Source organism: Myzus persicae, unplaced genomic scaffold (assembly GCF_001856785.1).
Source record: "Myzus persicae strain clone G006 unplaced genomic scaffold, MPER_G0061.0, whole genome shotgun sequence".
In the NCBI taxonomy this organism is placed as follows: domain Eukaryota; kingdom Metazoa; phylum Arthropoda; class Insecta; order Hemiptera; family Aphididae; genus Myzus; species Myzus persicae.
The window spans coordinates 73894-100133 of record NW_019103539.1 but is presented as its reverse complement, the minus strand read 5'-3'; the positions used below and the strand labels follow the sequence as shown (position 1 = coordinate 100133).

General features: G+C 28.8%; 2 protein-coding genes across 2 annotated transcripts; one reads left to right on the top strand and one right to left on the bottom strand.

The window, feature by feature from the left end:
- The first annotated feature begins 11830 nt into the window (after nt 1-11830).
- Nucleotides 11831-21637, top strand: LOC111034713 (homeobox protein koza-like). Its single transcript, XM_022316044.1, has 3 exons — nt 11831-12483; nt 19256-19568; nt 20513-21637. The coding sequence occupies exons 1-3, from the start codon at nt 12411-12413 to the stop codon at nt 20907-20909; spliced, it is 783 nt and encodes a 260-aa protein (XP_022171736.1). The 5' UTR covers nt 11831-12410; the 3' UTR covers nt 20910-21637.
- Nucleotides 21638-23276: 1639 nt separating this feature from the next.
- Nucleotides 23277-25599, bottom strand: LOC111034711 (THO complex subunit 6). Its single transcript, XM_022316042.1, has 6 exons — nt 25359-25599; nt 25012-25266; nt 24605-24772; nt 24366-24528; nt 24062-24301; nt 23277-23529 (listed from the first exon to the last, which is right to left on the bottom strand). The coding sequence occupies exons 1-6, from the start codon at nt 25460-25462 to the stop codon at nt 23449-23451; spliced, it is 1011 nt and encodes a 336-aa protein (XP_022171734.1). The 5' UTR covers nt 25463-25599; the 3' UTR covers nt 23277-23448.
- Nucleotides 25600-26240: the final 641 nt, after the last annotated feature.

Sequence of the window (26240 nt, the reverse complement as noted above, 5' to 3'; positions counted from 1 at the left end):
AACATCCTCTCATCGTGTTTGTGTTGTATAATAGTCGAATCAATCGTGCAGTTATGCGGATCCCTTCAAATCGTGAGTCACACCCCCGGACGTCATCATACCATGATCATAAACGACTATTACACCTAAGTATACACCGTATACGATGCACCTATTATATATATTATTATATATTATATATTTTATATTACATGTATAATATACTATCAAGGTGAAGGAAGTTTCAGTAGTTGGAACTTGGAATGTTGTGACTCTTTGATTCTCGAGAAAAGGTTATTTTAATTTTTAATAAGTAGGTGTTATGTAATTAAAGTAAAAGTTATGCGATATTGTAAAACTTGTATCTGTATTACAGTTACAGTATCATTTGAGTTTTATGACAGGGGTGTCAAATTTTAGGGAGGCCAATTTTTTTTCGTCGTTACGCCTTTTTTCTTCATTAATTTCTTCTATTGTTGTGGTCCAGCCTACAGATGGTGATGTACAAGAGTGATAGACGACAAATAATTTTCAAGTCAATTTTTAATAGTTTGAACATCTGCTTTTTTCTGAATGTAAATACTGATAGAATAATTTTTATAACACTGAAATATCTTCAGAGAGTCGACTGGCGTGAAGGTGCTTGTACTGGCTCTGGTAAATCACGTCTGAATATCGGGTGGCTGGGTCCCTAGCTGTTTTATAAGCCTAATCTCCACTCCTTTCCTATCGAAAAGATAGCGCTGACCCCGTTTACTATTGCACGTGTGCGTATGAGTTCCAGAAAATGGTCTCGTCTCACGCGGCTTTCGATGTCGATATTTGGCATTATATTAATATTTATTATTTATAATCAATTCGTGTCAACTTTTCTAGTTCTTTATCTTCATTTTCACTCTCAACGCAATTTCATTTGTCTAGTTCTCAGAACTAAAGCAAATAATGACTTTAGTTATTATCTTAGTTTTACCCGAGGCGCTTTACCAGAGGTTAATAACATTCTAGTCCGTCTAATTTAATAATCTCATGCGTGCCCTTGCCTACCTCAAGTATATATGTATATGGAGGGACGTCAGTACATGGCACTATCAACAGTTATATATATACTGGTAAAAATGTAATTAAAAGTCTCCTGGATAATAATTTTTTCAAATCACTACAAAATGCCCGGAATCGATTCTTAATTTTTTTCTAAAACCTTGTGTTTCAACATTTTATATCTTATGATATCTTTACTCGGAGGTTCCGGATGTAAAATTTTCGAATGATGAAAATGATACATATTAGACTTAAGAAGTGCGAATGTGTGGTATACAATATTGTACATTTTATATCAGATTTGAAGTCACCGTGCAGGTTCGTGTTGTCCAGCGTTTTTTTATACAATTATAAATCATGATCACAAGACAAGCAAAGATTTGGATCTGTTGTCTTACATAAAATTACGTACTATTTACTGTCAAACTAATAAATAAAAACTATAGGAATTAACTTAAAAATTGTAATTTAAGAATTTAGTTTTTTTTTTTAAAGCACTAATAACAGTTAATTGTCCATTATTGTGATGTTAACATTTTAAATACTATAAGATGTATTATTAGATAATTAGGTATACTATCTGTGTTCAATGTTAATATTTTTAAAGTTTAGTGTAATTTTAATTGTTGTTATTTGTAAAATAACACTGGCAAAATAATTCTGTGTTTTTATTTCGTTTAAATATCATTACTTATCAAAAAAAAGTTTAAAAGTTTAATTTAAGTAATTGTTCTTGTCAAAAAAAAAAATTTTTAAAAAATTGTTGAAATACATATAAGGCCTAATATTATGTTGTTTTATTGTATGATGCTTATTAATTATTCCACTCATTACAAAGAACTTAATTCTTATAATCTTGCTATATTATATATACTATTAAAAATTAAAATAAACCTTTTTATTATTTATCAATTATTGGATTTAAAGAAGAGAACTTGAGACTTCATTGTTCAATGGACTTGGTTTTTAATTATTACTTATTAGTTATTAGTTTATAATATCGTTTTTATATTTATACCTAATTAATTATTTAATATTTCGAAGAACACTTTGTGTATAATAAAAATAATTTAATTGTTTTTCTGTCAAGTACGGGCTTAAAGTATTTTTACCGATTAACAAATAACAATTGTATGCAATGAAAATCTGAATCAAAAAATATCTACTTCCAGAAATTATAAATAAAATTGTTTAAAAAAATAATGGCGACACTTTGTAAATATACCTGGCATAATAAATCCATGATCGTGAATAAATCAATTAAATTCTCCCCCCCCTCCATTTTTTTAAAGTCTACGTTTTAATAATGTTATGTTATTATTTAATATGAAATATATTTTTTAATTATATAGAATATATACTTTTTTGATTAACTGAACTACTTGAAAAAAATAAAATAATGGTAATATTTTTTTTTCATCCAAAATGTATAATTTCAATGTCGGTTTTTTAGCTATATTTTTATTAATCATCATTTATCAACCTGCTATGTAGTATTTACCTTACCTTTGTACACTCTAAGCTTATGACTCTTTCTGTAGAATAAATTCAGAGCTCTATAATATACACTGATATTTTATTTATAATTTTATCTATAAAAAAAAGAATTGTTAATGTTTGCCAAAGCGTGTTTACAGGCACAAACAGCTACACACAGCTGCAACAATAATATAAAGACCTGAAACGTGGTATACTGTATACCTATTATTATTTTATATAAATTCGAATATGTATAAATTATATGTATACAAGTTAAGTGGTTTTGTTGCAAACGGCAATGGCGGTGGTGGCGATAATAACCATATAATAAATTACACAAACACACACACACACACCCGACGCTGAAAACGAAGAATATAATAATAATATAAGCGGCAGCGATTCGCACAACACACCGCTGCACAAAGCGGCCTGGAGTGGTCATTATTTTATTTGCCGGTTCCAAAACGGGATCCCCGTGGCGGCGAGTGGCGTACCGTTGCCCCTCGGCATCGCGCGTTTTGTATATAATACACACATTATTTGTACGTATACATGTATTTTAATAATTACGTGATACAACAATAATATAAAGACAAACCCCCAGCGGAGACGTCATCCCCGTCCCCCTCCTCCCCACCGTGGTCAGCATCCACTTGTCGACGAAAACTCTGCACCCTCAATGATATAATATACATATATAAAATATATAGGATATAATATACGTATTATAAACATGTTCCCGCGCGCTTTTTATTTTTATTTTTTCCTTTTTACTACCCCCGTTGTGTTGCTTAACTTTTCACTGATGCCGGTTTCGGAAATAAAAAAGTCAAGTGACTCGTATACATTATAAATGTACACATTGCACTCGTATATAACGTAACGTCCAGTAATGTATTCATACAGTGTCACCGTTAAAAGTACATGGGTACACGGCGTATAATATATGATGATAATAATAATAATAATGGATGTATATATATGTATCATATACTTAAGTATGTAGACTTTGAAAACAAAATAGCGTGTAATGTGCAATTTCCAACTAACGAATAAAGATTCTATTTTATGATAACATAATGGCAAATGCCAAATGCCAAATGGTAATATCTTTACAATAATTATTAATTATTTCTCTGATATAGTAATATAAAGAAACGAATAAATTACTAATAAGTAATAAGTATGCATATTACTATACTATTCACAAACATGAAAAATAAATTCTTCTTTAATAAAGATGATGGCCAAATAACAATTAAAATTTTTTCATACTTCATTCCCAGCTATAATCTTTCTTGTAATAATTTAAAATATATTTATATATCTGTTTTTTAACTATTTTTAAATCGTTAATACTTATTTATCGAAACGCCGAATGACTTTAATTCCTATAAACATATTAAACAAACAAATAATAATGTACGTTGATACCTTATGCTTATATTATATTGTGTATACAAAATCACAAATATTGTAAAATCATTATTTTTATTTTATTTCGCTAAAAACAAATGATGAAAATTCAATTATTTTAAAACTAGGATAGGTCGTACTAAAGTTGGGCTTAAGCATACCCAAGCTCAAAATTAGTAATCCAAAAAATTATAATTATTAAACTTTAACCGGACATTTTAAGCTATTTGATTTCACACATCACCATGAAACTATTTTTTTGCCTTTATATTTTATAACATTCATGTTTCGAATATCCATCTAAAACATCCCTTCGATCAACCATTGTTTGGATTAATTAATTCCATAATACAAAACAAACTAAACGAATATATTAACTATAATTCTTACGACTTACGAACATGTACTACAAAAGTAACACTTGCACACGGCACAAAATAATTATACAATAGTCATCGGTGAACTAATGATTAGTACTTAGTCGTAGATTACGTCTACGATTCTACACCGGCGACAATTGATAATTTTAGATAAAAGCTTCGGCCTTGGACTGACTTATTATGTCTGCTATACGATATAAATTAGGGCGGCCCCCTTTTAGGCCAAAATGTACCCTTCTCTTTTCGGCCACTATCACTTTTCGGCCAAAACTTATACCATTCCCTTCTCGGCCAGTGTCACTTTTCGGCCAGTTTTCTTTAAAATGTACAATTATAACAAATGACTTAACAATTTTCTTATTTCCACCTCAATATTGGGCTGCTGCGTCGGGAAGTTTGGCTAGAACAACTAATGTTCGCGAGTCGTTCTACTCAGTGTTTGGAAAGAACGTCGTTCATGAACGCACGTTCACGCGTTCACGTTCATAAATAGTGAACGATACGTGAACGTCACTCGTATTTTTACAATAGAACGTGAACGTGAACGACGTTTATATTTTTAATGAACTTGATCGATTATTAAGACGTTTAATTTATTTACCACTTAAAAAATATATTTTTAAAATATTTTAATCAATCATATTATAATAATATTTTCCATTATAGTTCCTATGATATCGAATTTAAATTTAATTAGTAATTACTGAGAAAAAAAATTAAATGAACGCCCAATAAACGCGTTCATTTTTTGAATGAACGTGAACGTGAACGCGTTCGTTTGAAAAAAACAGGAACGTGAACGCGAACGAGTTCCTTTTTTAAGTACTGAACGTGAACGTGAACGAGTTCATTTTTTTAGTGAACGTTCCGAACACTGGTTCTACTCCTTTTTCAATCAAAGCTTTTATAAACATACTCAATCCATAATGAGCTGGTTAGCTGTTCTCATTAATGAAGTTCAAACAGATATATGCACACAAATCAGAAGTATCAACATTTTAAAAACACCTCGTGATGCAAAAAATGTGGAACGGCAATGAAGAAATGAAGGTTACATTGAAGACTATAAAAATAGTAAAATATGTCATTACAAATTTGTAAAACAAATATCATACAATTATAAAAAGTGAATTTTGTTATCATAATTATTATTACATAGGTATTATAAGACTATATTAATTTTTTTTCTACTAATGTAATCGGAAATCATAATATTTTCAATGTTGACATATTCATGAATTATTGAATTCATATTTTTATATTATATAATTATTATTACTAAGACTATATTAATTTTTATACATTTTCGTTCAATGTTCATACTTCATACAATTATTAAAATATTGTTTTTAATTAAATTTATTGATATGATAACAATAATAATAAAATATTGTAACAGTTTAATGCCAATTATTTTATTTTTTATTTAATTAAATATAAAAATTGTTAAGTTCAGTTGTTATAATTATACATTTTAAAGAAAACTGGCCAAAAGGAACAGTGGCCGAAAAGGGAACGGTAAGTTTTGGCCGAAAAGTGATACTGGCCGAAAAAGGAAGGTTACATTTTGGCCGAAAACGGTGACGCCCATAAATTACAGATATTGTATACATAATAGTAATGTATTACCGATAACTATAACTATATTATGTATAGGTATTATATAATATGCGCAACATATTATTTTTATTATTTTACTATACTTTTCAATTCCACAAAAAAAAAAATAAAATAAAATATTATACTTGGATATTCTGTTCTACACAATATACATTTATGTAGCTTATTTTATCTCGAGATATTTTGTCCCAATACCATACTTACTATAGGCACTATAAATTATAATATGTTCAATGTTCATATAGATATAGATTGAATTAGATTCGTATATCACCCAGGCCGTGAGTCTTGTGTGACCAATTCTTAATCTGTTTAAGACGTTTCCTATTTTCTGTTTGGATTTGTAGACTACTTATAAGTTGATTTTTTTTTATTTCGCTAAGTTTTTTATTTGGTTTTTTCAAGTTTGTATCCCATTCTGGTATACGTATATTTTTTACTTGTTTTTTGATATCAGTATGAGAGTGTATGTTTGTATTTGTACTTTTACCTGGTTTTTTTTGTGCTATTTGCTTGGATGGTTTGTCTGACTTACTTTTTGTTAGATATAATATCATTGTGCAATAAGACAATTGAAAATTTAAAAAAATATATTATATTATTTGTTTTGTAGTTATATTATTATTGTAACTTTCATCGTGTTATATCATTTGTTAATCAATTATACTAATTTTCCCTCCGTTAAAATAAATTTATAAAAAAAATGGTTTTACTTATCCCATATTTACGCTGTTTCCTCTATAATATCACTCTATATCTACTTAATGCCAATTTATCCTTCACATTGCTTTTGTAATTAAAAAATGTATGCGTTACACTTTAACAATCTTTGTTGAAATATAGTAATATTTGGTAGCTATTATTTAAAAACAAAAAATAAAAAAATTGTATAACATTATGTATTTACGAATATGCGGCTTCCAACATTGCATTATCGGTAGAGGGTATTCGTACATTTTTAAATTACTAAGTATTTTAATTCTGACTTCCAATTAAATTTTGTTTAAATATACATTTTTTCTCGCAACCATAAATATAGAGTAAACATGAATACTGTTTCGTTTATATTATATACCTTAACATTAACAAAAATTATTTAAAATTTAATAAACTAATATTTTGTAGTGAATGATAAAAGCACAGAGATTTCCCAAGCGTATAAAGCACTTGGCAAAAGAATTGCGCGTTTGCTGAATGATCTTTGGATTGAGTGAATGACGCCGTAAAAAATAACGAGCATCAAAATAATATTTCACCGGATGAATCGCATTATATAATAGCACCGATTTCATGAAAATACAAAAAAATGAAAAAATAAAAAATAAATAAAAACCCTGCGGTAAATCTTGACTCTACGGATACTTTATATTATTTGCATCCCCTTCTCATTTATTTGTACCTCTTTTTCCTTTCATTTTTTTTTTCAGTGTACTCTGACCTATAATTTATTTTTCCATACAAGTTATAGCATTTTGCCAGATGATCAAATATAACGAGCTGTCTACTTTTGTGTTCAATTTCGTTAATTAAATTTCAATTAATGCCAGCTTTTCTCTGTGATTTATTATCAACAATTATAAAAATGTATTATAATTATTAAATGTAAATTGAAAATTAAATACGTACATATATGAACCATATTATATAGGATGTATATTTATAAAATACATATGACAATTTCTGATAAAAAAAATTACGAGCACCGGAGCACCTAAATATGCTTTTTTACATTAAAATCAAGTTAAATCTAATTTAAAATGTTAACAAATAAATATTAATATATTAATCCTAACTAAAAAGAAATTGATGAAAATACAATACATTTTGTTACCATAGTTAAATCATCTGTAGCATGAAATTGAAATATCTTCGTCAAAATATAATTATAATTAATAACTGTAACAAATGAATAACATAATATAAAACTGGAGATTTTGTTTAAACCAAGTATATAATTATATTTAATTGTTCAATATACTCAGTAGTCAATCTATATTATAGTTTAATGTATTTGATTTTTTTAACAGAAAATATAAAAATAACTCTAATATTTACCTCCTGTTAATTATAATCGCCTATAAATAATTTATAAATAGTATTTAACGATGAGGTAGTACAAAAAATGTTAAAATTAAGTATTAACTATTAATTATAGTGTGTAAATGTGTGTTTATAATTGCACAATTTTTTTTTTTTTTTAATTCAGTAGTATTGTAATAATGAAGATGATCCATGAAGATTAAATTAAGATGGATATAAAATTAAATTTTATAATTTAAAAAAGCTAAAAATTTAGATTAATTAATTTGAATTATACTTCTTACTATTTAATTTTACATTACATTACAATTCATTTATATTTTATTCAATCTGAACACAACCAATATAGAAAAAACACTTGTAGATAAATGTAAATAAAATAAATATATTACCTAAACGATTTGTTACTTATTTAATACTTTACGTACTTATTAGTTATTATAGTTATATTATTAATTAATTATTGCAATATTATAATATTATTATGTAATATGTTATAACCATTTAAGTTAAACTATTATTTAACTATTTGAACTATTATGTATAAGTCTAATTATTTCAAATTGTGGTGTATTTTTATAGTATTAAATATAAAAATATATCTTGGTAATATATGCAATACCTATATTATATTATTATTATATATATATATATATATATTATAGATACATAAATACATTTACATATCTAAATGTTGATGAGTATTTTGTATTTTACAATTTTTTCATATACAACTCATGACCATGTTATTTAAATATTTATTTAGAAATTAATATGAGAAATGTTATTCAATTCAAATTGGTTCGGTGATTTCTGGATTTAAAACTTAAAAATTTGAACCTTACATTTTAGATTTTTTTTTTAATTGCATATTTCATAACATGTTTAACATGTTTAATATTGTATATGATTTATAAACAATAATAAAATATTATAAACGGTAAAAATCAAAATGCGGTTCAAAACTACTTATTGCATTTTTACATTTTTTTAAATGCAAAATATATTGTTTTAAATGTTGACAAAAAAAAAATGTTTATGCTTATAGGTACCTTACTTTTATCTAAATTTAGTTAGAAAATATTTTAATGTATACTTAACTGATTTTTTTTTTGTTTGCATTATTGCAGCATATAATATATTTCATTGTACCAACCTATATGTATTATCAATGGCGCTTATTTCAACTTTTGAAGATCATACTTATATTTAAATGTGGATTTTAAAATTGTATTGCATTGTTCTTAACTAGCTTATTATGACCTTGTTTGCCAAACTTATACCGATATGTTACAAGGAGTAAGTACAAGGGAGGAAATTGTGTGGGTTACGTCAATGTTTGGAATGTTCAATTAAAAACTAAACTCTTATCGTTCCCGTTGATTGAAAAAATGTCCATTGTCCTATAAAGTTTGATCAATTTTAAATTATAAATAATCAATATAATCAGTTACCTATGTTATTCTGGTACCTAAGTATGAACATTATTATTATGAAAACGAACAAAATTTTTAATTGTTTTAACATTTATTAAAATATATTCAACCTGCAATAACAGTTATAATATATGAATACAAGCGCACATAAAATGAAAGCTTGAGGAAAGTAGTAACCCAGCAGTAACACTCAGACCCGTTAAAGATTTGTTAGACTATAATACAAAATCTTAGAAATAAAAATATCTTAACAGCTGTGGCACCTATGACATGATACGGGTTAGGTTACCGCAGTCAAATGAAATTTGCTGATGATAATATAGATATTCGGTGTGCTAATATGGAGTTTGGAGGTTCTAAGCTTCTCCAAGTATCTCTAAATTGGGTCTCTACTTAAGATATAAAGAATATAGATAATATAAATCTATATGGATAGATCGCCGATCTCATCATCACTATATAAGCTGGATCCAATGATAATATTATAGCAAAATCCGATATTCTTATCAGGTGCCGAAGAAGTAATTGACAAATAAGAGAAAGAGAAAAAAATTAGATTTTAATAATTTGGTGATTTAAGTATTACAATTTGAAATAAAATTTATTAAATATACATGGATATATATACCTATCCATACCTACGTTTTATTACAACTTAAATAGGTATATGGCACCGGTATAGGTAGTTTATATATATATAAGTATATAACTCCATTTACTTAGGCGTAAATTATTGATATTTTTTTTAGGGCACTATAAATAACTTAAAAGTTGTGTTTATATAGGTTATAGGCTTAGGTATTTTCCTCTGGCCATGGCGATAATACAAAAGTTACGTAAACGCCACAGGTGTAACTATAGGCCTTTAAGTTAGGGGGTGGAGACTGGTGGCTTAATTCCTGACATTTATTTATAGCGAAACAAGGTGATGTGTACACTGCAGAAAGTTGAAGCCTTCCTCAGCTATGAGCTTACATTACTTATAACACTGTTAATTTATTTTAATTATAGGTACCTGCTAGTAAATTAAAACATAGCTAGAAAAGTTTTAACATTTTTAAATGCGTTTAATTTAATATATACTTTTTATACATAAGAAAAGAGTTACATACATAATTTTACCTAAATTTTATAAATAATATTCAATATTAAAAATGTTGTTTAATATGTGCACTTCTTTATTATAAATTTAAACATAATTCGTAAAAACAAACCATAAATAAATTAAAGTATATATTATTCCTTCAGATAACAAATTATATAAACATAAATAAAAAAATTAAAGACATAACTAAATTAAAATGACAAATTAACTGGAATCAAAATTCAAAATAAATCAAAATTAATAAAATCAAAACACAACACGGAACTGCCAAAAACATCCTGGTGAACACTGAACATACTTAGTGCAAATCACTGTGTATATTTCGAAAAACGACTATATAATATTATAATTATATTATATTATATTATATTATATACTATGCCAGAAGTATTCAAACTGTGCTTCGCGGCTCCCAGTGGGAGTTGTCGAAGGGAGCCGCGTAGTATAATCGAAAACCAATAAATATTTTTAAGAAAAACTTTTGCTACTATCATTGAGGCACACCGGTTGGTAAACGTTGGATTGTCTACAACATTCATTCATAGAGTCTATGCAACTGATGTCGTATGCACCTACTGTATTTTTTGTGGTCTATTTTTCGATCTATAGGTAAAAATTGTTCGCTGTGAAAAATCAAAATATCATCGTGTCCTATTCATATTAAGTTCAAATATTATGTCAAACTCATGAATGATAATGAAACTTCAGTGAAAATTAATCATTGGAAAAATAGCTTTTCAGAAGATGAAGTTTATATCTAAGTTATATTATAAGGTTAATATGATCGTTCATAGGGATAATAATATACTATGTATAAATTTAAATTATCCTATATTCCTATAGCAACGAATCGGTGTTATGTTGCTCCTTTAAAATTGGGAGAGCTGTGGAGATTGGCCTTGATATTATAGTTCTTAGGCGACGATATTATTCTTATAATATACACGCTATTAAGAAGAGCGGCGGCAGCGGCGGCGGCGGCACGTATTTGCGTTTTTTAACGGGGACGGCGGTCCGACGGAGGGCCGGGCTCCGGAAAACGCGGACCGGCCAACCGCAGGCGCCCGTAAACGACTACCCCTCCCCCTCCCCCATGGCGCGCCGGTGTGCCACTTGACGGCGCGGTGAGAGGGTGGACCGCCGGCCGTTGCGCAAATTATGTTTCACAGAGTAATAATACGCACGCACACGCGCACAGCATATTGAGTTGTGTATATACATATACCATAATATATATTATAATATAAACATGAGCGGGAAAATATACTTTCGTCCGGCGGCGGTGGCGAAAAACGTCGGTTTTTATACATGTATATAATATACACCAAAGTATACATTTATCACGTAAGTGCGTGTGCGTGCGTGAGCCACGCGATGTGTCACCCCGACAGGCTCCTCCTGACGACTCTTCGTCGCGAACGCGTTTAATCAACCGCGCACGGGCGAGCGCCGCTACACCGCCAACAGCTTTTCGTCGAACGTTACCAAGGACGCTGCAGTCGACGACGACGCGCGGTACATACCAGTATATTAATATATCGCAATACCACTCTATTACCTACCCTTTCAAATCTCATCACGATTTCCCAATATCGCGTTACTATATCGTTTACCTATACATAACGTAATACCGCGGTATAAACCACGAGTACATACCTGGAGCAGAAAGATCTTCTACCGCAGTACAGCCTACAATATTCTATCATATAATACGTCCCGCGAGCAAAATATTATTCTTGAAACCTGCTGCGTGTTTTCTGTAAGCCATATCAATTATAATATATGCCTATGTGCTTCAAATATAGGTAATTCGATACACAAATATATTTACGATATTAGAATCTATAGTTTCACAAGTACACCGTACCAATAAAATATATACTCCTGTCGCGAAAAAAATAAAGGCACGTCATCATGGAGTGCCCGAAACCTTCGTTTCTCATCAGGGACTTGATTGGAGACGTCTTACAAACTTCAAAATCATCTGGTAAGTTAGTTTTTATTATTGTCATTATTCTCAAGTGATGCATGATGCATATTATATTATATTATAATACCTATATTTAATAAGTTAACAAAATCAATGACATATACATATACTACTTTTTTGATTTTTAATATTATTATAAGTTGTAATAAAAAAAGGGAGGATTGTAAATCCCGTCAAATCCCGTCCAATAGATTCATTGAATTAGGGAGTTTACAATTCAATCACAGCAGATTTGGAATTATATGCTATTTTATGGTTGAATATCGTCCGACAATGTGCCTAATGTAGTCCAATAAAACAACTACTTAACCCAAAAGCAAAATCATCATACGTCGAAATCACAGCTAACATACCACCACCCGAGCAACCTCTGCTCGCAATCACCGAATTCCTCAACGAATTAAAATCAGTCCTTGATCCTCTTCTAATGGCACTCACATCCTAAAAAAAAAAAATTCCACTCCCCACTACTCCCTTTAAATAACACACACATCATACTTTCCGTACATTCATATCATATGTTATTTTTTATTTACATATTATTTAATGCCATAGAACATTAATTATTAATTAGTTAAGTTTTATTGTTACGTTTAGGATATTCAATTAATTGTCGAGCTAAAATAACTTTTGTTTGAAGCTAATAAACAATTTTTTTTAAAAAAACAACTACAGATTTTATATTGGATTTTACAATTGTTATATTATCCATGTAATTTATCATTATAACGACTAACGACGTGAAATAAGTACAACGTAAGATTAAATGACTATTTTCACACAAATAAAATTCAGTCTTATAGATATTTTCCAATCGTCTATTTGCCAATAATAATAATTAGTAACAATAATAACTAGTAGCAAATCAATTTCCCTATTTAATTAGTTATTAAGGAAGTTATTAATAGTTATATTATTTGTTTAGCATTTGCTACAATTATTTGTTAACATATATTTATATAGACGGAGTCTTAAGTTTGTTAAATAGGAAAGAAAATGTTTGTTTTAAAATCATTTTTTGGACTTAATCGGGTTGTTTTAATTTTTTTCTGTTGATGAATGATGAATATATTAGAGCATCAATAATATCATTGTTTCATTTAGAAATTAGATCATATATCTATAATAGAACATAATGCTTACTGTAAGTTCTAATAGGTAGGTAGTATAAGCTTGATAACATTTTCTTTTTTAAGCTCTATATTTAACACATAAATAGCCATATAGGTATATAATATACTTTCTTATAACACAATAACTTTAGTAGGAATTTACAATTTATTATCTTGAATTGAACTTAAATATTATGGGTGGAATTTAAATATATAATACATTTAAATTATTTTACCTGAACAATTTCTGAGCAGAATTTACCAAAAATATTAATAGCTTTCTGATTTCATGCAGATTTTACATAGGTATATGCACCTGAAAAAACAACCATTTCGAAAATTTTTATTTTATATAAATATCGAATAATATTTCGATTTATATACAAGAGGTTGTATAAACATAAATGGTCAGTGATTTTGTGGTTAGTACAATTTAAGTTATTCAGGTTTTTCTGCCAATTTCTGATTATTAAATATGCATCTTTCGTTAAATATATACCCATCCGGCGATTTAAACTGTGTGTATAATATACTCAAATTTTTGTATTGAAAATAAAATAAATATATTAATTTTAAATGAAGCAAATAGGTTGAATTACATAGTGGAGTATTTATTTTTTATTCTATAGTTAGCACATTTTATAAACTTAAATCTTAATTAGTTAATATGGCATCACCCACTATTTTTTCAAAGATTAAGTGAACTTGAGGTCCCCATGACAGAACTAAGCTACTATAGCTCTTAATAATAGGCTACGCGTGATCAAAACTATTACTTATTTGAAATAATAAATACACCATCTTGATAATCAAACTTCATATGTAGGAAACTCTACTAAAAACAATATGGACTCTAGTGGTGGAGTAGTCTAAAAAAGTTGAATGTTAGAAATATTCAAAGTTTCCAAAATATCGCCTTCAGAAAATTAACAAATTCTCCTTCCCTACGTGTCAAACAATACATTACGACGTAAGGATTTAAAGATAAAAACAAATAAAAATGGAGCCAAATGCTTTTATAAAATATTTCACAATCACCTAGTTTCTCATACAAATTCTTTAGTCCAAAGTTTGACCTCTGCTGATACCAGCTGGTCATCCCCCATATGACATTAAAAGTGCAAGGGCCAAGCGGATAGGTGAGCAATTAGCATATCTGATCGTTCACCACTTTTTCAAATAAGTATTAAAAAACCAGTTTTCCATTAATTTGAGAAAATTCCCGAATTGAGTGATCTATTAAACAATACACAATTGGATAGCCAATAGGGTATGAGTCTATAACAAATAACGGTGATTCTTCCCAAATTAGCTCGTATCTAGTCCGGACCTGGAGCCAAGTCATCTCCGATCTGTATTATATACTCAATCCATCAAAGATGACTTATATTAGGAACGATATTATTATTATACTTATGTGATGATCTGATACGAATAAACTGAAGGAAAATATTTATTAAATAAGAATCATTCACTTGGTAATTTGCGAGATGTATTGAAGAAGTTAATTCATTATTAATTATTCGTCTCTTAATACATTACAAAAACACCACAGCTATTTACTTTTAAATAATTTTGAATGAATTCTAAGTGATATTTTTAGGAAGCCCTAGCTTCCCTTTTGCATTGAGCTTTTAAATTAAAAATTAAAACATAATCATTGTCATGGTTAGATAGCTTAAAAACTTTATGAGTTAACTTTTGTTTCTAATCAGCTTATGCAATTTCATATTACACCACCAAGTCTGAAGTCGGATAGCACTCTATATTACATTTTGGTTCATGTATATCAATAATATTATTAACAGTTTCATAGAAATTGTGCAACGTTATCAATATCATTGTCTGAAAACAAGTACTTTTAATCCACTTGGAGTATTTAGTATTGGTTGATAATCATCCATAGGAATTCGACTTGTTGTATTTGAATTATTAACAATAATTAGAAAAACTAAATCGAGTTGAGAGCCCAATGTATTGTATTATATCATAATATTAGGTATGTTGGTATAAACTAAAAACCGAAAAACTATAAGTAGTTTTATAACACACCAGCTTGGTCTAAGTGAATACCATTGTATACGAGACCATGATTATCATTTATAACTAAAAAAAATATTTAGAAGATTGTAATCACCCAATAATATTAAACGAGTTGTTAATTATTAGTTATTACCAACAATAATGGCCAAAACGTATTCCATAGCATGTGCTCTTCATAGATATTCGTAGGGTATTATGGTAGTATATATAGGTAACATGTCGCTATTACAAACTCGTCAGTCACATTTATTTTCACTCTAACAAATATATGTTCAATGGAGTCCATAGGTACAATTATACTCGATAAATAATATTTTATCTCTTAACAAATAGTTACGCTCGTGCCACCTCTTTTATATGGGCTTGTTTTCGAGTTGCCTTCAAGACGATAATTATTAAAATTGAGGAGACTCAGTTCAGTATCATATTTTGTATCGCCGTGTATCTACATTTTTGTAAGAAAAAAATGATGGTAATTGAAATCATGTATTTTAAGCCGTAGAATACTCAATGTTGTTCTAAGTCTATTAACATTTTGATAGTAAACTAGTTAATATTTGCAACATTAAATATTTAAGTTATGGCATTTTATTATTATTTTTAGTATACTTATGGCGTGTTTTTACAATCAACATATTTGAACATATTTGTTATGATTTTTTGAGTATCATTTTCGGTATAATATTTGAAATGCCTTTAATATAGCTCCTTACTAAATCTTTCACTACATAAAGCTGCACGTTTCTGGTTTAGTTCTTCTTCATGACAATTTTCAAGTTCAATTAGTAGTAGTCTACCGGTTGTAGGACCGTGTCTTAACAATACGTTTGGCATTTATGTTAATTAAATTAAATAGATACAGATATACAGTCACTCACATTTTTTTTCATTAACGTAATTTAACTGAAATTAAATTAGTAAATTATAAATCAATTAACAATTTTTGTATGTTCAATATATTATAAGAAATATCAAAAACCGCCACTGTGTGTGATATTGTCTAAACATATTTAAGTATTAATAATATTGTCATTATATGCTTGATTTTTTTGTTCAATGTCTCCCCAGCCTAAAGGCTCACACCTTGCCATATAATTTTTTACTATAATATTATTTATTCTTGTACATATTAAAATAAAATTTCTATTAAATAAATATAATATTCAAATACTATTTAAAATATAACTAATATTATTTTGATGAAATATTTTACTTAAATACATAATATATTCTATATCTCTATAGGCTATGGTATGTTTGTGTATTGTGTTAAGCAGAATTTAATAACTTATGCTGATACTATAAGTTAACAACAAAAACTTATATAAACTTTACCTAAATTATTAAGCTAATGAGAACACCAATAGTAAAATTCTTTGATAGCGTTCATTGGTTGTAAATGATTTGTAATTTTTCAACACTGGTATATTATTTTCCATTTTTAGTTTTTTTAAATACTTAGCGAACTAATGTTGAATGTAAAATGTATATCATAAGTATTGTGTTAGAAAACTAAATATGCCATCATAAAAAATGTTCACACTTTATTCATCACTCATCTCTTTGGAATTTATTTTCTCTTTTGACCTTTTTTATAGAACTCCGTACAATTGTTTATATTACTTCATACTAATATTACGGCATCCGTATGACTGTATGTAGATTTTAACTAAAAACTTCTACCATGATACTATATCAGATAAGTATCTAAAGTATCTTAAATTCTACTGTCCCTCCTGCCATATTTTAGTAGATACAACAGGCTGGTACTTTTAAAACGTACCTATACTAATTGCTATGATTTTTTGTTTATTATTATTTATTTATGGTGATATAGTCTGTAATTCTGTATATTAATGGTGTAAATTAGTTTGTTTTCAATAAAAACAGCTTAAATATATATATACATATCAAATTGTGTTCTTAGTACTTAAAATCCTGTATACTTTACTTTTAAAAGGCAAAATAAGCTTTTAATAATTTAATATATACGCTGAGTGTACTCGAGACTTAACGACAGAATCATAATCTGAATATTTTATTGATTTCTTGACATTAAAGTAAAGTAGAACTGTAGAAGCCCGTACTTATAACCATTACATTTATTTACTCACGATAAAGGAGTTATAAATAATCACAATTATTTCTAGTACCTATTCTTAAGATCCAAGACATTAATATTTATCAATTCTCAACAGTTAAATGTTAAATAGTTCATCTATTGTTAGTATACCTACATATAAACTACTCCATTTGAACATGTATAAATTAAAATCTTACTTACATATATTATGTTTATAAAAATCATAAAATTAAAAGGACGTTATAGATTTAATATAAATTATAAAAATTAGTTAAAGCTTATTCTCAGAATATATTACGAACTTTCGTAATTTCTTATAAAATGAATCGAGACTATTGTATAGTATATGATTATGTAATTAAAATATATTATAAATATTTAATTTACTCAATAGTAGTTTGAGCAATTTAATTAATTTTCACAGACAAATATAATTACATATTTATTACTTTAGTAATTGACTTAGAGTTTTATTCAAACAAGTATAAATAAGCTGCAGTATAATATAGAAGTTTATAGTATGAAGATGTTATATTTAATGAAAGTTCGTTTTAAAAAATAAGCGTTAACTTTGAATGTAAACAAAATATGGACGACAATTTTCAATTATTAAAATAATATAAGTTACGAACCGAGTTTATAACTTTATATACTTTTTAATTGGGCTCTAAATAAAACGCTTAGGGTACTATACAACATATATGTACTATACGGTTGTTAGATTAAAATTGTCTGGTGGTCGTGTTAGAGAAAGTCTGATATACACCCGTACACCCCCGTATAAGTGTACGAGTGGTTTTGGAGAATCGGACGTGCTCAAGAGGGTCGCCACATGCGACGGACCATTGAATTATCACGACAGTAATTGCGTCCTTTTATCTGCGAATACCTCATGCTGGGCAGTATGAAAAGACTTAAAACAACTCCCCTGCACGTTTGATTTGGTGGTGTTTTTTTTCTCATTGATAATGATTTGAAATGCGTTTCATTAAATAGGACAAGAGTACTGCGTATAAATATTCGCAATTATACATAAATAGAAGTTTACCCCAAAAATCATGACAAATACGATAATAGACTTAAACTACTGGTTCCACATATATGTATAGGGATATAGGGTAGCCTGGGTAGGTACTTTACTGTTGTTAAACATACGATCATTGCCAATGTTTTTCTAATCCTACAAAAATACAAAACTAGTTGCTAATACGTGGGGTCATAGGTTTGTTTAGTATATTATTATACTTTATTATAGTCGTCGGCCAGTCACTTATTGTATTTTGAAACATGTATCTATAAAATTAACATAAAATATTACGACATAACGTTATTGTCTACTCTATGATGAACTGTATTATAATCTATTATCATTGTAATGTGTACCTACTAAACAAAACATTGCTACATATGATATATTTGATTGTGTGTGTAATAGTGTATAATTGATTTTCCATTAGAATGAATATTAGTAATATATAGATGATTTATTAATGGCTTAATATAAAAAAATATTTTGTTACCTTATTATAAGATATGTCCAGCGACGAAGGCACCACCGACATGGATGACCGTGCGTTGGCGGTCAGCAATTTTTCCGCACTTCCGTTGTTGGTGCAAAAACACCACCACCACCATCACTACCAACAACACCAAGACATGATGACCGGGAAGTCGTGTGGCCGGAAAGTCAGGCGCAGAAGGACAGCGTTCACGCACGCTCAACTGGCATACCTCGAACGCAAGTTTCGTTCTCAGAAGTATTTGTCCGTAGCCGATCGCAGTGACGTAGCCGAAGCGTTGAACTTGTCGGAAACTCAAGTCAAAACGTGGTACCAAAACCGTAGGTTTGTAAATCGTTAAATATAATATCATTAGGTATGTTTGCACACGGTCTTTACATGTATTGACACGATAAGAAAATAATGTAATTTTTTCATCACACATGTCAATTGATCAACGATCAACAGAGGTTAAAGCCGTAAGAGGTACCTACACTTACCCTGCAATATAACATAAACATGTATGTAAATTAGTTGGTTCAAACATAAAAAATTATGTAAGGGATATCTAGATAAATCAAATAGATATTGAACTTAAGTTATATGTATATTTTGATGTAAATAATAATTCGTGTTTGTATGTCGATAATTATATATGATGCGTGGGTATGGGGAATATTCTTCGTGTTATTTTTAATCAATATTACGAGCGACTATATAGCAGGTAAGCCCCCCAAAAACAAAGTCCGGCTATTTGCACATACTAGGAAAGGGTGAAAGCCTGTAGTTAAAGCAAATGGCACACATACAACTGAACGTATAAGCGTATAACCCACCTTCACAGTGGCGGACTGGACGACCGGGATACCGGGAAATTTCCCAGTGGGCCGCTGCTTGTATAATATATATATATTTTATTATATTATTATTGCGAAATTATAAATTAAAATATTATCTAATTGTTAATAAGTATGTAAATTATTTTATCAATTTGATTTCTGATGATTTTAAAATGCGGTTCCGGTTTGTGTTCAGCCGGTCCGGGGTTGTTGACAACTTATTGTCACAAGTTTAGAAATAGAATCAAAAATAGTTATTACATGGGCCGTTATAACATCCATATGTATAAAATTTAAAAGGCCGTAAGTATACTAAGGGTCTCTAAAATGATGATTTTTCCGGGTTATTTTTTTCTCCCAGTCCGCCACTGCACCTTCATATACCTACTTGAAATAATAATCGTTCTCAAATTATTTTATACGACGTCGTGTGTTTGTGTGTTGTTATAGGACCAAGTGGAAGCGTCAGAACCAGTTGCGCCTCGATCAGCTACGCCAGCAGTCGGTTGAACCACAGTCGGAAACTTCTGCAGCCGCCGCCGATTACGGGCAGCATCACAAACAACAGCACCAGCAGCACAGGCTGCACTCGGCGGAACAGCACCACGGCCGGCAAGAGCACAGAGTATACGTACCGTCATCGGTGGCGTCGGCTGACTCAGACATGCAGGCGGCTGCCGAAGCGTCGGCCGCCGCACCGTTGTCTTCGTCGACGGCGGCAGCGGCTGCGGCCGCGTTCATCGGCGCTCCGTACCCTGGGGTGGCCAACGGCGCGCGGTGGAACTTTCTGACCACAGCCGCGGCCATCGTGCGGAACGTGTCGTACGTGCATGGATGTCACATGTAAACAACAAATTACAAAATTATAATAGTCCAGTGTAACGTTAATAGTTATTACACTTATTGTAATATGATTCAGTTTACATATTATTAATTTGTCATTCAAATCGGCACGGATTGTATACAGGGTGGTCGTAAGAACGATATCATAATATTACATACAATAGCAACGCTTTAAATAAATAAATAATATTATTATTTTTAGGCAATAAATCTGCACGCACAATATGTGATGGGTTAGTTCTACAAAACTTTTGACAATTATGTCTAAATAGGTAGTACACATTTTAACATCGTAGGCGCAACTCCAAGAGGAACCGTTGACCGAGTTAGTCCCTACACCAATTAAGGGGGGGGCGAAATACTAAGTAAATCTTTGTCCTTTGCATATAATTTTTAATTGCTTACTATATTGAGGTATGGAAGTAGGTACCTACTTTTATAAATATGTTTAACTCTTTAAAGAGATTATGAATAGACAATTTAAACGGACCAAGATATTATGTAATACTATAATAAAAACATTTAAAAAAAATGTATTTAGGTACCTACCTGGCTACCTAAGGTATGCCGTCCCAGCCTCCCTCTTTGAAGACACTACTTAGAGAGACGAATATGTACCTATATGCACTGACGTTGTGCCCGCAGCGGATACTGGCTTAGTTGCTTCGCTGATAAATTAAATTTGAATATCACAAACATAATCATAAATCATAAAATTTAGTATAATAAAAATAGTGGTAGATACAATCTGAGTTTCTCTCTATTTAGTCTACTATGATTTAAATTAACTTCCTTTCCGATCAATACATCGCAGAAAAGGGATTATAATTACAGACATATTTGTCACGAAACTATTCCACTGCCATGAAAGTCTGGTCATGTATATCACGTCTATGTTTGGCATATTATTACTAGGTATATTGAGTACCTATTCGATTACAAACATTTTAAAACATTAGGTAAATACAATTGCGGTTTCCCTTCAATTTGTCAATTTACATACTTTTTATATGTATATTTGGTTTATAATTTCATCCTTGTGAAATGTCACGCTAAACATCGGTAATGTTCCCAAGGAAGGGTTAAAGAGGCTTCAGCCCCACCCCTTGGCCGTGATATAGTTTAAAACTTAAAAAATAAAAGCAAAAGTACAAACCATGTTTCTGAAAAAGGTTTTAAATTTTGAGAGTTATCAACTAGGTATTTGTAGAGGTTATAGCGGTTACGGGATATGGTAGTACCTACCTATAAGGTAAAGAATATCAAATTCCGATGTACTTTAATTGGTCCCTTCCCTCATTGGAAAATCTTGATACGCCACTGCCCACTGCTCTACTCATTAACAACATTAATAATCACATTTGAATTAAGCAAAAAGTAATACCTATCACAGAAAATAACAAAAAACAATACCTAAGATTTGTAGAAGAATATTATTTTTTAATTTGTAATCTATTAATGAATTACTTGTCGTTGTAATTTGTCCTGTCCATTGAATAGCAAATAATGTAAATTAATTAAATATTAACATAAACCTAAATGTTAAATATTGTAAATATTAGTTTTTATAAGAATTGTATTTTTTTTTTAAATATTTACAGTACACAATGCATCTGTTAATGTAGTATGTAGTTAGACAAATAAGAGTAGGCTAGGCTATTTATAATACAATTTGTTTTAATATAATCCAAGTCTTAACTCTAAATCATCAATAATATTCTAATGATGTGTGAAAACAATGAATGCAATTAAGTTAAATAGATTTTTATTAATCCTAATGTGATGAATTAATAATAAATTATTCATCTTAATTAGGACTTTTTTTTCTAAAAGTCCGAAGGTCTTTTAATTTTTGGTTTAGGTTTTATTAAAAATATGATCATTAATGTCTTTAAGAATATTTGAATTTTTATGATATTTAATATTGTTACACAGTGTCATTGAATATTTTTATAATTTTAAGTAATGCTATTATGTATGTGACTAATATGTATAAATAAAATACCTATGTAAAATGTACTTAACATATTTAAAATTAAATAATAAAATATAATTAGTAACTCATTTGGTATTATAGGTTTTAGGTACCTATTTCGTTTCTATGTCATAAATGTTTATTCAGATTTTTTTAATTTATGTGCAATATTAAGTAGAAGAATATATAATATAATATTAATTATGTAAAAATATTATATTACTTACACACAATTTATAATTAATTATCTAATACTGTTACAATAAATACATTTAATTAATTTTTGATTTTTTAATGAAAAAAGTACAATTGAAATAATAAAACGATTAGATTTGTATGTACTTTTATGCATATATATTATAAACAAATTAAGATATTCAGTAAAATGAACATATATCAAGGATATTATATAGTTTATCTATTTTCACTTAAATACATCGAATAAATATAAACATAAAAGTGAGCAAACAAAAGTATTATTATAATAGTTATACATGTTGAAAAAAATGTTTTACACTTCAATATTTTTCCAGAATTTAATACTTCAGAATTAAATATAATATTTAACCTAGATTCCAAGTGTAGTCATTTTGTAATTTAAATTGGTGCAAATATCTATTTTATAGCTTGAACCTGCAAGACATGTCACCTGAAACAATAAATAAAAATACAAGTTCCAATATAAAAGTAGATTAGGAATAAAACGTGAATAAATGTAGAAATGTATGTTTATTTTAAGAATTTAATTAGTATCCAAAGGCTATAGAATATATATTTTTTTAAATATAAATTGAATTTGGAATGTATTATTTATCTATTGTGTATTAATCTTATTAAAATTTTACATTTGTTTTGAATATGCAGCAGCTTCAACTCTTATAGTTTGAAATAAAAAAGAATAGTTTTTAAATTATTTATCATTTAATACTTATGACAGCATAACATTTCATTATTTCAATATGTATGTACTGAATAATATTTGATTTATACAAATATGCACCCCTATATAATAACTGATAATAATTATTCTCATTTTTTTTCCTCTTCAAAGTGTACTAAATACCCAATAAACTGATTAATAAAATATTAACTAGTAAACTGTAGGACTCTAAATAGTATTGTTTTTCAATTCTAATAGAACAAAAATAATTTTTAAAAATATTTAAAAAACAAAAACTCACTTTGAACGGATTTTCCTGGTTAACACAACTGAAAACAGTCACTGGACTAGTTTCAATTTTACACAAAATTTCGTCCGTGAATGATAACTGATAAAAATATTTTGAGCATCCTCCAGCATATAATGTTTCATCCATAAGTTTGGTAACATGTATTCCGGAATCTTCAACACAATTATACACCGTCATGGGTGCTGCCATTGAACGATTCCACAATGACAGTTTTGTTCCACCTCCACATAACTAATATTAAAAACAAATTAAAGTATAAGAAAATAAAAAGTATATAAATATTGAGATATTTTACCATCCAATCTTTAGTAATTGTAACAGATCCAACCCAATTTCCAAGATGGGGTCGTTTGATTTCTGGATTACTACTGGGAATGATTTTTGATGAATATTCTTTAGAACGAACATCCCAAAATATGACAGATCCATCTTCACTAGCCGAGACGATTGTATCATCTCTATAATTATATATTTTAAGTATATAATATAATATTCATAAAATAAAATAATAAAAATATGATCATTCAGTATTACAATTTATCAATGGAATGAATAAAATCATTGTGTCCTTTAAATTTCTGCACAACATCACCGCATTCTAAATTAAATGCATAAACAGTATTGTCGCCACAGCCTGCATATAAGACATTATCCTCTTTGTTTAATATTAAACAATTTACATCTATAGTTAACATTGAATCCCTAAAAGTGTACAAACAATAATTAAAGTTGCTATATGTAATTATGTAATAGTGAAAATCAAAGCAAACAGCAAATTTATGGTGAATACTATTGATTGTAAATACTAGTATTTATTATCAATGTACACACTAAAATAGTTTTAACAGTTCTAAAATGTTTTTAGCATAAGCTATGACATAGAACATGTTCTATGGCTATGATCTAAGCAGCACAAAATAATATTTATATGTTGCCTTTACTTGGGTGATGGAATATTAATACTCCAACTTATACTGAGAGGTTCGACTTTTGAGTTTTCGCCAAAATTATTATCAATAATGGTATCCCAATCAACTCCAATGATAAGTCCAACACCGCCAATTATTAAAAATTTTTCACCAGATTCCATGCTGTTTATTTGCATTTTACGTATCATTTCAAATTCATATGATCGACAGCTAGCTGATAAATTTTGATCTTTGAAGTCAATTCCAGATTGCAATTCATTTTTTAGACTAAAAGTGTAGGATAAAATTATTAAACACTAGTGCTGGCATTTATTTCAGAAGTATTATTTAATTATTTAGTAATTAATTGTATAACTTACTTGTAAACTGTTAAAATTCCATAATTATTACCAGCAATCAAATAGTTCCCACAAGGAGAGAACGTTTGAGATAAAATTGTAGTATAATATTTACTATCAACCATGTTTTAAAATTGTATGACACTTATGTTAATTTATATATATATATTAATATATTATTATAAAGTGAACAGAACATTTTTTTTGGACACATAAAGTAAAAGAACGTTAAATTATGTCCGCTTGGTATTTAATATTTATAAACAATACATATCGACGTTATCAAACATACGTTATCAATTTTGTCATGTTATCACCGGTATCCGTCGTATTAGTAAATATTGTGTTATTTTGGTAAAAAATATAAGCATGACATTACTTGAAAATTATTTTAATTGCATGATGCCTTGCAAGTTGCAATCAAAAATCAAAATCATTGATCAATTATTAAATTATATTATAGATATTGCAATTAGGGCTGAGATTTTGATGCCAGATTTTTCCTGGTGCTTATACCACACGCTCCGTTAATCTCAAGAGAATGTCAGCTCCCTAAATGTTTTCTCTGTCTGACAAACTCACAACAAAGCAAATGTACACTTAGCAGAACGAAATTGTATTATTACTTTTAATATTCGAGCGAATTTTTACAGCATGTATATTGTATATTTTGTGTTGAAAAAGCAGTCATAAGTAGTCTGTCAATCTATGAAAAGATAAACCCAGTTTGCTTAGTAAAAACACAATCTTCTAGTTTCTACTTTAAATTTGTAAAATTAGAAACATAATTTTCAAAAATATTTACGTCACCATACTAGTTGTAATTAATTTTTTCCACATTTTTTTTGCCAAAATGTAGCTTAACGATTCCACAAACCATCTAGATTAGATTTGAAGTTCACT

Bases quoted from the DNA above. Each gene is read 5' to 3' on its own strand.
- LOC111034713 (XM_022316044.1), top strand. From the start codon at position 12,411: ATGGAGTGCCCGAAACCTTCGTTTCTCATCAGGGACTTGATTGGAGAC. The intron at 12,484-19,255 runs GTAAGTTAGTTT...CCTTATTATAAG, and splicing joins ACAAACTTCAAAATCATCTG to ATATGTCCAGCGACGAAGGC. The intron at 19,569-20,512 runs GTTTGTAAATCG...GTGTTGTTATAG, and splicing joins ACGTGGTACCAAAACCGTAG to GACCAAGTGGAAGCGTCAGA.
- LOC111034711 (XM_022316042.1), bottom strand. From the start codon at position 25,462: ATGGTTGATAGTAAATATTATACTACAATTTTATCTCAAACGTTCTCT. The intron at 24,529-24,604 runs GTAATACTGAAT...ATATAATTATAG, and splicing joins ATTCATTCCATTGATAAATT to AGATGATACAATCGTCTCGG. The intron at 24,302-24,365 runs GTAAAATATCTC...TTTTAATATTAG, and splicing joins CAATTACTAAAGATTGGATG to TTATGTGGAGGTGGAACAAA.